The 15,307-nt window shown below is 34.8% G+C and overlaps 1 protein-coding gene across 1 annotated transcript in view; it reads right to left on the reverse strand.

Moving 5' to 3' along the window:
• Positions 1 to 1,931: 1,931 nt before the first annotated feature.
• LOC129237913 (alpha-tocopherol transfer protein-like) overlaps positions 1,932 to 15,307 on the reverse strand; it is a 28,534-nt gene continuing 15,158 nt past the window's right edge. The window contains exons 2-6 of the mRNA XM_054872892.1: positions 13,957 to 14,116; positions 9,300 to 9,381; positions 2,545 to 2,946; positions 2,336 to 2,472; positions 1,932 to 2,269 (exon numbers count right to left, since the gene is read on the reverse strand). Coding sequence (XP_054728867.1) covers positions 2,197 to 2,269; positions 2,336 to 2,472; positions 2,545 to 2,946; positions 9,300 to 9,381; positions 13,957 to 14,116 — 854 coding nt within the window. The 3' untranslated portion in view covers positions 1,932 to 2,196. The remainder of the gene's footprint in view (positions 2,270 to 2,335; positions 2,473 to 2,544; positions 2,947 to 9,299; positions 9,382 to 13,956; positions 14,117 to 15,307) is intronic.

Below are 15,307 nucleotides of genomic sequence, written 5' to 3' on the forward strand. Positions count from 1 at the left end.
AGGGCCTGGAGACGACTGCTGGAGTCAGAAAGCATGCAGCTTAGCTGGAATGAAATTAAGAGATAGGCGCAAAACAGACCTGAATGGCAGAAGTTCGCTGTAGTCATATGTTCTACACTGGAACTCTAGGAATTTATGATGATGACTTCCGAATAGCAGTCACGCACCAACCCATTCGGCTCAAACTCGATTTTTTTTAATTATATAAGAAAACATTTTTTTTAAATGCCCATAACTTAGTCAAAAATGAACCGATTTTAATAATTCTGGGTTCAAAATGATCGTCATTACTTACAGGAGCGACTTAATGTAGAAAAAATTGCAAAAAAGTAGTTAAAAATTTTTTATTTAGCAAAAAAGAAAAAAAAAATGAAATTTTTTTGAAATTCAATATTTCAAAAAGTGTATTTTTTTTTTTATAACTTTTTCCAAATCAAAAGGACATCTCAAACTTTAATTGAGCTGAATGCCTAGTAGCTAAAATGAGTTGTTTTTGAGTAATGAATTTTTGAGTAAAAACCCTGTTTTGCACTTTTTGTTTTTTGCAAAATAAAAAATTTTCAAATACTTTTTTGCAACTGTTTCTACATGATATCGCTCGTGTAAGTAATGACGATCATTTTGAACCCAAAATTATTAAAATCGGTTCATTTTTGACTAAGTTATGGGCATTTAAAAAAAAATTTTTCTTATATAATTAAAAAAAAATCGATTTTGAGCCGAAAAACAAAATTGCCGATAACTCTTGAAAAAAAATTTTTTCGGGCGAACAAAAAAATACGTGTCTCATTATTTTGACCAGAGAGCAACATATTTCAGTTACATCGAAATCGAAGAACATGTCTCGAATAGCCCTTTTGAATTGAAATGGAAAGAATCTATATAAGAAATTTTTTTTTAATTACTCATAACTTAGTCAAAAATAAGCCGATTTGAATGATTCTGGGTTCAAAATAATCGTAATTACTTACACGAGTGACTTCATGCAGAAACAATTGCAAAAAAGAAGTTGAAAATGTTTTATTTTGCAAAAAACAAAAAGTGCGAAACAGGGTTTTTACTCAAAAATTCATTACTCAAAAACAACTCATTTTAGCTACTAGGCATTCAGCTCAATTAAAGTTTGAGATGTCCTTTTGATTTGGAAAAAGTTATAAAAAAAAAAATACACTTTTTGAAATATTGAATTTCGAAAAAATTTCATTTTTTTTTTCTTTTTTGCTAAATAAAAAATTTTTAACTACTTTTTTGCAATATTTTCTACATTAAGTCGCTAAGTAATGACGATCATTTTGAACCCAGAATTATTAAAATCGGTTCATTTTTGACTAAGTTATGGGCATTTAAAAAAAATGTTTTCTTATATAATTAAAAAAAATCGAGTTTGAGCCGAAAAACAAAATTGCCGATAACTCTTGAAAAAATTTTTTTTCGGGCGAACAAAAAAATACGTGTCTCATTATTTTGACCAGAGAGCAACATATTTGAGTTACATCGAAATCGAAGAACATCACCCGAATAGCCCGGTTGAATTGAAATGGAAAGCATCAACACAGTTTGCCTGAGTTTGTTCTCAGCTATTAAACCATAGTTCTCGTTATCGATAAATCTCATACAGCTAAAAAACACCCGATAAAATACACCCGCTTGACATATTCGACCCGTCTTCTTCGCAATGAATTGACTTCTATCGGTTTAATCTTAATTTAATTGCAAAGCTCTTTACAATCTGCCAACTATAATAAAATTTACAAGCAATAACGGTTGTCTGATAGGTTTAGTTTGAGCTTCTCTATCAATTTGAGGCGGAAATCGCTGTAATTTTATACTCGTGGCAAATTCTTTTTACATTTTTCTATGGCAGAAATAAAACTAAATAATAAACAAATTGCATATCATTTAAAAACATTTTCTGTATATTAGGAATGACAAATATTAATGTACAATTGTGTAGTATAATAATTTTCAAAGTATAAAAGTGAAAAATTCACTACAATTTAATCTACATATTGATTATATTAGGCGTGTAATACCCCAAACAACAACATTAACGTTATCACATAAAACATTAGAAATTCAAAAAATGAATGCTTCAAAACATTACTAGTTATGTATACAGTTGCAGGAATTCACATATTTACATACATACATTAATATATATTATAGACGAATGAGGCAAGAAAAACCGGTGAAACTTCAAAACCAATACCACCGCCGTGCGTTTTGAGTTTGTGCAATTTTCCACTGCTTTGGGTCCATTAAGTAATCCCTACGCGAACATACAAAAATTATACAACTTTTGGCAATGCATATTAAATTACTATTAGCCCTTTACCTCTTAGTTTTTAGCTCCTCTGCCCATTTCTGTTTCAACTCCGCTATTCGTCCCGCTTTGCCGCCATATTCGTTGGGCAACAAGTCGCGTGGTACTTTTTCATATAAGCTATCCAGTCCCTCGGTGTGGAATTGAATCTGTTGGTAAACAGGAGAAATTGAAATCAATACACTACCAGTAATATGTGTGTATGTATGTGTAATATATACCATATTATAGACGTGATCATTTATGAAAGGTTTGACGATAGCGATCATTGAGTTCAAGAATGGCGGACAATTGATGATGTGCATAGCGCGTAAACGCACCGGATATGCCTCTTGCAGGAAGTTCATGTACATGCGCAAGGTCGGATACGAAATGCGTGTCAAGTGGGATAAAGTATAACCGGATATATCACAAATCTGAACTTCACCATTGGATATGAAGTTATCTTCCAGCGCGTCATTTTGCAGCGAGTCCAGCGTTTCTTTTTCAGTGGCAGACGCCAACTTCGTATCTTCGTTCGATTCCTTTGCGTTTGTTTGTGGTGGCTGCTCTTCCAAATCGAGATCGGCAAAACGACAATCGGCGAGCAAAAAGGCTGTCTTACATTCTACCTTGCTATTTAACTATAATTGAAGTGCGTACATATTATCATATAAAAGGCGATTAACACAGGCAAACATTTGGAAGGGAAATATTTTGTTCCTCCGAGAAGGACGGACGGGGAAGACAGAGGGGATTTTATCTCCCGTACTTGCGATACGCTTTGTACTCTTATTCAATCTTAACGTTGCACAGTGCGGCCGATTCCCGAAAAGCTGGCCAAACCTCAAAAAATTAAGTAATTGATTCAAAATTTCTTACTCGGGGGTTGTCGGGGTCGCTGATTACGAATTTGATCTTAAAATTTTGAAAATCCACCCCCTTCCCCCCCTATTGGCCACCCCCTCACGTGAAATAGCGTATATTCAAGAACATAATCAAGATGCATGTAAATTTATATGTTTTCGGGGTCGCAAGGTAGCAAGTGGTAGCAGCTGAATCTTGTTTTATTCAGTAACCATTACTTTTTTGAGTAACCTTTAATAGGTTTCAAAGCAGCATATGACGGCGTTGTATTACTATACAGTTTGAAAACTCAAATTTTATAAAAAAAAATGCAAAAAATGTATGTACGTATTGCTGCAGCTAAAAATTTTGTGTCGAGGTATTGATATGTACTAAAGATTTCTCGTATTTTACTAAGCTTCCGAAGATGATTCCATTTGGTTTTGTTCAATTTACTCCATTACAAAATCTTTCAAATGTGTACAACTTTCACTATTCATCGACAGTAATACGATGCTCAAACGAAGGCCACGTTGCGACTGAAAACACAGAGGATACTTAGGGTACAGGACGTTGCTATGAACGGTTTTCACTACTCAAGGCATTACTGTAGCCAACCCAAAGACAAAAAAACTCTATCTAGAAACTTTTTTTTTCGACTGTTGGCCAGCTTTTTGGGAATCGGCCGCACTGTGCGTTGGCTGCAAAACGATTTTGGACAGTTGGTTAATTCGTTCTGCTTTTGTGGGAGGAAGTTCTGAGTTTTGTGTTGGTTTCCAATCGAATGAAAGAAATCGACGATGACAAACATCAGAACACTGCTTGGGATATACAGGATGATTTTAACTAGTATTCGTATAGTAGGCATGATTTAGAAACTTTTGGGACATATGTATTTATGTTCAATTCTATTTTTTCCCATTCTAGATATTCAAGTTACGTTTAAGTCAAGTATTTCTATATGAAGTATTTTAATTTTATTTTTTTTACTCAAGTATAAACATTTATATATACTACTGTGGGCAAAAAGTAAGGTGTTGTAAAATGAAAAATCTTTATTTATTCTTGTAAATCAATTTCATCCCCTTCAAAATAATCCCCTCTCGATGAAATACACTTATGCCAACGATTTTTCCAATCCCCGAAACATGCCAAATAGTTCATTTCCGGTACGAGTATAGCCATCAGCACCTTCTTCGATTCAGCTTTTATCTCCTCAATCGACTCGGAACGCGTTCCCCGGAGTGGTATCTTGAGTTTTGGGAATAGCCAGAAGTCACACGGAGCCAAATCAGGCGAATACGGTGGTTGCGGAACGATATGCGTGGAATTTTTGGCGAAATGGTCACGAAGAACGAGTGCAGTGTGAGAAGGTGCATTATCGTGATGCAAAAACCAAGAGTTGTTGGCCTATAATTCTGGTCTTTTTAGACGAAATGCTTCATGTAAACGACTCATAACGCTCAAATAATATTCCTTATTAACAGTTTGGCCAGGTGGAAGGAATTCATAGTGCACCACACCACGAAAATCGAATAAAACTGTCATCATGACCTTTATTTTTGAACGACTTTGACGTGCTCTTTTCGGTCTGGCCTCGCCTTTAGCACTAAATTCGCTTGATTGGTCGGTTGTTTCAGCGTCGTAAGCATAAATCCAAGTCTCATCTCCCGTAATGATGCATTTGAGCTTGTCCTGATAGTCTGAAAGCATTGTTTCACACACATCAACGCGACGACTTTTTTCCAAGAAATTGAGAGTTTTCGGTACCAAACGAGATTTGACTTTTCGTAGGCTCAAATGGTCTTTCAAAATGGTTTTCCGATCATATCAGTAAGGTCTTTAACAGTCAACCGACGATTTTTGAGCATCCTTCACTTTATTGACGTGTTGGTCATCAGTTGACGTCGATGGTCGTCCGGAGCGCTCCAAGTCATCAACACGTTTTCGACCCTCTTTGAAGTCTTTGCACCACTTATAAACATTTTTCTGCGATATGGTCGAATCACCAAATGTCTTCTGCAACATGATAAACTTTTCCGCAGCCGAAATTTCATTCCACAAACAAAATTTGATGGCACTTCTCTGCTCAATTAAATCAGTCATTGTAAAAATCGAAAAATGCACTCTTGGTCGTTTGGTAAACACAAGCGTAAATATACGAGTATTACTGATAATGACATTCACATGAAAGTTGGCCCAGATGTTATTAACAGTGCTGCCAACTCATGAAAAAAATAACAAGAGCGAAATTTTAAACCCGCGAAGTTTGACAAATAAATTCACCTTACTTTTTGCCCACAGTAGTATGTGACCTGGTCTATGAAAAGGTACCTTACGTGTCAAAAAATCATTTTTCACTTTTTTGTTGATTCGAATAGTGTGTGAAAGGCTCTTTAAAATGGTGAAAACCAGAAAGTCATAATTTGTTTAAAAGTTTGTTAAAAGTAAAAAAAAAGAAAAGTACAAATACGAAAAAGACTGATTTTTTTGTCATGATACAAATTAGAATAACGAAGACAATAATTTGTGCAAATAAAAAACTGAACCATTCCTGGACAGTCTGAGGTGTAATGAATACGATACTGAAGTCTGTTTTCAAAAAATTTTTGTCACCGGGTCTTATAAGTGTTTTTTGGCATGGATGTCGGTACAAAAGCTAACTTATTTTTTAAAACGATTTCTACGATTTGCATTAACTTTTTCTTATTTATTTATATATGTATAAAAAAAATATTTTTTCCACTGCTTCTGTGATTTTATTGATACTGTGATCTATGCTGAAGAAAATAAGCCAAACCGAATTCAAAAATATTAATATTTAAAAAAGTTACAAGGGTTTTTAGAAGTTTAAACTTTAACTGCTGTTTTCTCGAAAACTTGTTTTCGCACGTAAGAAAAACAACAAATTATTTATTATTTATCCAATCCAGTTTGCCTTCTTCATTGAAATATTTAAGAAATTGTTGACGAACGTTCTCCGCTTTACATGTTAGCGGGTTGTAGAATATGTCCGAACCAGAAGATGGTAAAGAAGTAAAAGTCAAAAGCAACGAATGAAGTGAATGAAACATCAAAAGAGAATTCCCAGTCTCCCTTCCAAATGGCTATGTGTGTAAATCGGCACTAAAAATACTTTGAATGGTAAGGGTTTTAAGGGGTTAGTTCCAACGGAAATTTTGAAAAAATTGATTTTCGCAAAAGTTCAAATACTTACTGTAAACATTCGTAGAATTGTTGAGGAAAACGTTATTTTGGTAAAAAACGCGAACTAACGTAAGCGTATCAGAAGAAGGCGTTAAAACGAAGGTGAAGGTGTTAAAGGCGATTTTCTCGAAACAATGCTTTACGACTTGGTTGATATGATTCATGAGCTTTAAAGATTACGGTACGCATATATCATTTAAAACATGAACTATTATCATAATTATTAATTAATATTTAACCTTTTTTTTAACAATTTACGGTTAAAAAAAAATCGAAATTTTCAAAGCGTCAAATTTACTCTTTACTAATACCTTTTTTGTTTTTGTTTCAGAGCCTACAAGCTTGACCCACCGTATCAGCCGGACTTACTAATGAAAACAATATAATTCATGTAAGGTTTGTTCATGAAGCTAATAATTTTTAACAATTGTGTGTGCCAAATTTTGGCGTTCATGTATGCAAAATCTTTCAAAGAAGGGGAAAATGAGAGAGCCAAATGGCATTTCATTTTGAGGGGAAGTTGCCAGTTTTTACTGGATGAATTTCTACTTGTAAGAACTTGTAAGTGAGAAAAACCGCTGATCGCAAAGTAAAAATAAACACGAATTAAAATTTTCGAATTGAGTAAAAATTTTAAATTTAAATAAAAATGGTAATAAAAACGCAGAGTGTAAGTAAATATATTTTAGATAAAATTTATAAAGTTTATTTGAAGTCATATCCTAAATACAATCGGCCAATGATATAGATGTATGTAAAGGGTGTTTTTTTTAGACGTTAGGTTTTCAAGATGAAATAAAACGTATATAATTTAATGTTATGGCCAAGAATTTAGCTTGCCATTATGTTTTAAAAATGATTTCGGGCAAGTGGCCGCCGCGGCTGGCTCGAATAAATTCCAGCCGAGAGGCCCAATTTTCGACCACTTTTTGCAGCAATTGGGGCCGTATGTCAGCAATAACGCGCCGAATATTCTCTTCCAAGACGTCAATCGTCTCGGGCTTATCTGCGTAGACAAGCGACTTCACATAGCCCCACAAGAAATAGTCCCGTGGTGTTATATCGCACGATCTTGGAGGCCACGCCACAGGTCCACGGCGCGAGATAATGCGCTCACCAAAAGTTTCCTTCAATAAATCGATTGTTGCGTTGGCTGTATGGCATGTAGCGCCGTCTTGTTGGAACCAAAGGTCGTCCACATCAACATCGTCCAATTCAGGCACGAAAAAGTCATTAATCATGGCTCTATAGCGCTCTCCATTGACTGTAACATTATGGCCGGCTTCATTTTTAAAGAAATATGGACCAATGATTCCCTCTGCCCATAGAGCACACCAAACAGTGACTTTTTGAGGATGTAACGGCGTCTCAGCAATGGCTTGTGGATTATGTTCACTCCAAATGCGACAATTTTGCTTATTGACATACCCATTCAACCAAAAGTGAGCTTCATCGCTGAACAAAATTTTCTTCGATGCGTCGCGCGAACCGAACCATTATTTTCGTAATAAATTTGCACGATTTGCAAACGTTGTTCAGGTGTAAGTCTATTCATTATGAAATGGCAAACCAGACTGAGCATAAATCAAGTGACAGCTGTCAAAAAGACCATCTACGAAAAAAGTAGTGCCAACTTGAAAACCTAACCTCTAAAAAAACACCCTTTACTTCTGAACAACAGCCTCCACTCACAGTTGCTGCAGTTTCCGAAATACAAATCGAGAGCATTGAAGGTATCTTTTGTGTTTTATGCTTGTACGAGTACTTCTTGGTTATTAACTAATTTGGGAATATATACATACATATGTATATGCATAGACGGAAGCAAGGAAAATATAATGAAAGTTCTGATTGCTACAAATTATTGCGGACAAAATAAAATCATGTGATGTTAAGCTCTTTTTGCATTTTATTTGTTTTATTTTTTTGATTTAATACGAGGTAAATCAACTGAAAAAAATTTTAATTTTTGTGATTTTTCACGCCAACAGTCTATTCAGCTTTTCGTAAAACTTGCAAATTATTACTGGTTTCGCGTTCATGTACTTTTTTGATATTTTTCTTTTTGAGAAAATTAAGTTACTGGCAACATGAACAGACCTATACTAAATATATTTTTTCGGCATTGATATTTGATGTCAATATTCATGTGTTAAATGCTTAAATCAACAAACTAAATTTTAATAAAGGGTCTTTCAAAACACGCGCTTAGGTGTTGTTTTAAAATAAATACACGTACGAGTTTAGATCTTTTAAGTTGTACTATTTTTATTAAAAATCCAGTTCTTAGCAATTATACGTGAAAAATGACATCATTTAAAAATCCGCCATGAACGCGCCTACAGGAGAGTTCGTGAAAAATTTGATTCATGAATCCCTAATTATTGAGAATGTCGGGACATCGATGTGGAAGGTTAATCTGGAACTATTCGGGAACATCAATAAAATTCTTAACATCACATCCAGTTTTTGGTCTGGTCTGTCAGTCCTTTTCCTGTTGTCGACAGAACCAATTTCTTGACATTTTTTCACCAACCTTTGATTTGTCGACTATGACGATTATTTCACAAAAAAAAAAAAAAAAAAATAAGAATTTTGCGATATGTTTTTCTTAACCCTCCGTTGTGCGCCTTCTTTAAAACCTTCGGTTGCGCTCCCGGGTCTGGCCTCTTTTCGTCCTCGTCGTTTAAAACGTTATATCCATAAATCGACAGAAAATTAAATTTTAGGAAGCTACTTGGAAGATCAAGTCGTTAGCTATAATGGAAATATGTTAAATTCATGCCCAAAGTCGAAAAAGTCTGGCCATACCCTAGAGCCTAACGGCCTGTGCCTTTCCCGCCTAGGAAATATTCACTACTAACATTTAGGCGTCACTTTTGAAAGACTCTTTATAAAACTAAAAGTGAAAAAATTTGATACTAACCCCTTAAAGTGTAGTTACCTTTTTGGGATCCGAGTCTGCTAGCCGATAGAATAGAATTTTATATCCTTCTGGTGTTAGGCCAGGTAGAGGTATCATGTCCCTAAATTAGAATGTAAAATTAGAAAAGAAATATGTACTTATATATATATGTATATATATATATAATTGGCGCGTACACCTTTTGGGTGTTTGGCCGAGCTCCTCCTCCTATTTGTGGTGTGCGTGTTGATGTTGTTCCACAAATGGAGGGACCTACAGTTTCAAGCCGACTCCGAACGGCATGTATTTTTATGAGGAGCTTTTTCATGGCAGAAATACACTCGGAAGTTTGCCATTGCCTGCCGAGGGGCGACCCCTATTAGAAAAATGTTTTTCTTAATTTTGGTGTTTTACCGAGATTCGAACCTAAGTTCTCTCTGTGAATTCTGGATGGTAGTCACGCACCAACCCATTTGGCTACGGCGCCCGTAAGGGTAGTTCAAATAAATAAACCATTAATCCAATTTATAGAGCTTTAAGTGAACTTAATTCCCTTTCAAATTATTTAGCTTTTGATTTATTATCTCCTAAGTTTAAGTTTGTACTATTTTCTAATGAATTTTATACAATAATTAATTTTAATTTGAATAATATCCACTAAATCTGTAAAAATACTTGAATTTCTAGATTACAAGATTAATAAAAAAATAAATAAACAAATAAATAAATAAATAAATAAAGAAATAAATAAATAAATAACTAAATAAATAAATATTATTTTTAATAAGTAGTGTTCAAGTCGGAAATTTAATGCCAGGCATCGCCTTAAGACTCTGAAGATGACTTCAGACTGGAGTCGAAATATCGACAGACCAAATAAATAAAACAGTATAAAAATAGATGTTTTACTTGAGTTCCGGCCGTTTGCTCAACTTATTAAAAATAATGTTTCCAATTTGATGGCCAAATTCAGACTAAACAATAAAGAAATAAATAAATAGAATTCACTTTTGATATTTACAAAGATCAGCCCGCGATAGGTGATATACCTACTTGTAGATCAAGATGAGCCCATTCGACGGGCTCAAACTTAGAGTTTGGCTTAAGTTTACTGGTGAGCGAGACAATAATTAAAACCATTAAAAAAGATGCATGCTCCTAAAGAGAATGCAGTCTGAGGCTTTCGTGAGAGAGAGTTGGAAACTATCAGCAAGGACTTGGAGCATTGGATTGAAAGGATGGGCTATTGAGATTGATAAATCATGAAAAAATTTCCAATTGGAGTTCAGCTGAATATAAATAAATTAAATTGCTTCGATAGGGAAATACTTCAAATATTCGAAGGGCAGAAAAGCATTGTTCGATCGCTTTGGACAAGTTGCATGAAACCACTGCAAAAGCGATTTATGCGTTCTCAGAAGCATTTGAGCAATTCGATTAAGATTGAATTAAATGAGTCTACTCAAGTATGCCAGCAACATTTTTTCACACCTCTTTAAAATGCTCATGTCATTTAAAATTGAGTGAAAACTGACAGTTCGTGTACAAGTTCGAATACTCCGAAGATATGCCATTTTTAAGCGAAACGTCTTCGCAAAGAGCGTAATTAATTTATATTTTTTGTGTCAATACTCGTATATATCTGTATTAATTTGTATAGAATCACTTTTCTTATCAAAATGTGCCAATTGCTTCTGAGGCGATGCTAATTAATTTTACGTTTCTTCTCATTAGCCAACAATGTTGCTAGCAACATCTCACGGCTGCAGTAGTTGTAGCCATAGTAAATATTCATGAGTGTACATTTCTCTATGTGCCTCTTTTTTCGCCCAGCATTAGCAAGTGGCGAATAGATGAAACAACATACATATATTGGCAGCGCGGGATTATAGCTGCCTTAAATGACATGTGTTTGTACGAGAGTGAGTTATACCAGTCTAATGAGGTATGACCACACTCGCTAGCGGGAAATCTTGCTCCATGACTTTGTTGTTGCTTTCGTATGCAAATTTGTCGTTGAGTTAATCGGGCATAGAGATAGCGAGCGGAGAAATAGCGAATAGAAGAGGTCTTCTAATTCTTGATATGTGTTCATATATGTACATTAGGGCAGGTAAAATTTTTCGACGTCGTTCCAAGCAGATTAGGATTCTACAAAATATTATAGGAAAAAGTCAATTTCGAGCCCCAAATTAAAAAAAAAATATGTTCAATTAATGGAGATTAGTATTTAAATTACATTTTGATCTTAGCCAGAAGGCGAAAGGAAGAAAGGCGAAATTGACATTGAAATACAAAAATGATTGATGTCCAGTTGTAAATGTTCCGTGTAGTACTTTTTCCGAAATGCTGCTTAGTATTTCGTGATTAATCTTCTACTCTCTAATTAATTTGTAAGTCGCTCGTTTAGTGTGCCCATCATGATTTTAGCAATGCGATTCATGAATGATATACCTCTGTAGTGCGAAGCTTCGTCCTTATTATCTTTCTTAAAGATCGGGAATATGATACTAGTTTAAAAGCAACTTCTGCGTGCCCATTATTATATTCCAGTGTACAGGGTGAACGCTACCTATTCAAAACACCATAACTTTTTTGTGTGAAATTAGTTTTTATTGATTTCAAAGACAAAATTGTTCAAAAATGATTACAATTTTAACATATATTCACTTTATCTCGATATGACCACATTTTGCCTTGACTATAGCCTTAAAACGGTCAAAAAATGAGTTGCATGCTGCACGAATGTGATCTTGAGGTATTTTGGCCCATTCTCGTATAATTGCTTTTTTCAGCGCATCCATACTGGCATATTTTTTAGTCCTCACCCTGCTCTACAAAATGGACCAGATGGAATAGTCCATCGGATTTGCGTCTGGCAAATTCGAAAGCCATTGTGTGGACGAAATGAAGTGTGGAACATGATTTTTTAACCATTCTTGGTTCACACGATCTTTATGAGACGGTGCCGAGTCCTGTTGGATCGTCCATGGTCTACGACCGAAATGTTTGCGTGTTCACGGCTCTAAAGCAGCTTCTAAAACATTTTCCCCATAATAAGTCGCGTTCACTTTGACACCAGGCTCGATAGAAACGATTGGAAAGCGTCCATCTGCGGTCACTGCGGTCCAAACCATTACTTGCGATGGGAAATTGCTTCGAGTGGCCATACGTAGGCTCAAATTCTCGTATGAGCGATCGGTCAAGCAAACACGATCGTTTTGAGTGTTTATGAACTGCTCAATTGGGAAATTTTTTTCATCAGAAAACACAATGTTAGGAAATTCGCCACGTTCGTGCAAGCGCAACCACTACTTTGCTCTTTCGCACCGAACTTTTTTTTGCTGGGGTGAAAGATCGTGTGCTTTTTGTAACTTGTAAGTCTTGACCTTGAGCTCATTTTTCAATATGCGTAGAATGCTGTCTTGCGATATTTTCAGTTCTTTGGCTATTTTTCTTCCACTTCGACGTGGATTTCGTTCAACTCGAGCCTTCACTTTCCGAATTATTTCTGGCGTTGTTGCGGTTTTTTTTGGTCCACCTCCATAGCGTTTTGCAATGCTACCAGTATCATTGTAACGTTTTATAGTGCGATACAAAAACACTTTATTCACTTTGCGGTGACTGAGCTCACGAACAATGGCTGGTTGTGATTTTCCAGCCAAATATAACGCAAACACACTATTACGTTTGAATTCCATCGCAGAAAAAAAATTCAACAAAACTGAGACGCAAATGCTTTTGATGGCTTATAAACAATATATTGAACTGTCATTAGAACAATTTTAGCGTTGATGTCATGAGCTGTTTTACTGCTGATACAAGCAGTGTGAAGTTGGATTCTTGGCAGAGCTTCTTCTCAAAAACGGGGCTCCCTTAACGGTTCTATCAGGAATCGACTTGTAAAGCTTCATACGGACGCTATACACTAGAACAAAATTGGGAAATATTGAAAACCTATTTCCAAAGTGGTGAGTCTTCTTCTTCTTCCGCGGTTACAGTAAATGGCGAGCGTTATTGTGACATACTCAACGAGTTTTTGTTTCCAAAAATTGAAGAGGATGCCATGGAAGACATTTGGTTTCAATAGGACGGTGCAACTTGTCACACTGCCAAAGTTACACTCGAACTTTTGGCTACCGTTTTTGAATTCCGATATCAATGGGCCGCTTCGGAGCTGTGATTTTAGCCCGTTGGACTGTTTTTGTGGGGAGCTGTTAAGGACAAATTATATGCGAACCATCCAGAGACGATTAAAACACAAAATCGAAGTTGCCATTCATGAAATTGGAGCCAAAAAAATCAAAAATGTGCTTAAAAATCAGGTTGATCGAATTCCCTACTGTAAAGTCAGTCGAGACAGCCATTTGAACGATATTATTTTTCATTCATAAATGACAATGTTCAATCTTCAAAATAAAAAAAAAATTGAAAAAATATTGATTAGTGTTTTTTTATAGCCGATTCAAAAAACAAATTTTACCTGGCCCACCCTACATAAAACAAATGGTACGTGCTGGACTGCAAATTGGTTCTACAAAAGTGGTATATGGTACGATATACTTCCAGTCTTATACATATGGGCGATTTTCAGTTCTGATAAAATAATATAAATTTCCTCTATTTAATTACATGCTAAATTTTTTTGAATTTCGTATTTGACAGAATGCAACTTCTTTGCATAAAATTTACTTACGTTGCTTCTCGCACTGCTTTAACCGCATCCTCCTCGGGATCCCGATCGATAAATAATTGTGGATTTTTGTTTCGCATTGAAAAATTTAATTCAATGAGTTTTTTGGTATCCTCCATATTGAAGTACATACATTTGAAAAAGCGGCGCAAGAGAACACGATCTAAAAATATAATATTTATAATTAATAATATTTAATTTTATAATAATATTTTATATTTCGTATTTATATAGTTAATAAAATGCCATTAATATATTTTACTGATAAGTACTTAGACTAGACTAGAAAATTTCATTCATTTAACTTTAAATTTCCTTTGAGAAATATCTCTGGGTGCTTGGGAAACCTGGAAAGGAATTATAGTCCGGCGGTCGTAAGGTCGATGTACTCCTACATATTTTCAGAACCCCATATTGATTACACAGGCCTGCAAAATCTCGCTCTTTTACAGTTTCTAAAACCGCTATGGGTGTTTCCTGAAGGTTTTTTATGCTGAAAACGAATATGACCTTGAAAATGCTCGAGCACGTCAGGATTTTTGGCAATTTGAGGTTAAATAGTCAAAAAATGCAGATTTCGGCCATTTTTAAAATTTTTTTTGAGCAAGGTAAAGATTTTTTTTAATTTTCCACAACGGCATCGCAAAGTACTACTCTTTAGCTTTAAGGTCTTTTTTAAAAATATTTTTACGATTAATATAAAAAAAGATATTCTATTTTGAATTGGAGACTTTTAGATATATCTATGCAAATTCAACCTTTCTAACTCTCTAACGCCCCTGTAAAGGGCGAATTCAAAATAGTATAACTTTTTTTATATTAATCGCAAAAATATTTTTAAAAATGGATTTTAAAGCTGAAGATTAGTACTGTGCGATGCCGTCGTGGAAAATTAAAAAAAAACTTTACCTTCCTCAAAAAAAAAAATTAAAAAAATGGCCAAAATCTGCATTTTTTGACTATTTAACCTCAAATTTAACTAACAAATTTAACTCAAATTCAACTATTTAACCAAAATTCTGACGTGCTGGAGCATTTTTAAGGTCATATTCGTTTTCAGCATAAAAAACCTTCAAGAAACACACATAGCCGTTTTAGAAACTGTACCTCGCAGGACTGCGAAATATATCCGATACATTTTGGTACATAAACTTTATTTTTACTTAATTGTAAAATGTGAAAAATTGATGGGTGATATAACTTTTTAATAATTTTTTTCGTAATCAGGACACCAAATTACAAAGTAATTAGTTAAAATGATCGAAAAAGTTTTTTGGCTGTTGGCCTGTGTTATCAATCTCGCCTTCCTTGTTACGTTTATAATTTGAGCTATCAATTTTATTGCCTTTGACAG

This window comes from Anastrepha obliqua, chromosome 2, assembly GCF_027943255.1.
Source record: "Anastrepha obliqua isolate idAnaObli1 chromosome 2, idAnaObli1_1.0, whole genome shotgun sequence".
Classification (NCBI taxonomy): domain Eukaryota; kingdom Metazoa; phylum Arthropoda; class Insecta; order Diptera; family Tephritidae; genus Anastrepha; species Anastrepha obliqua.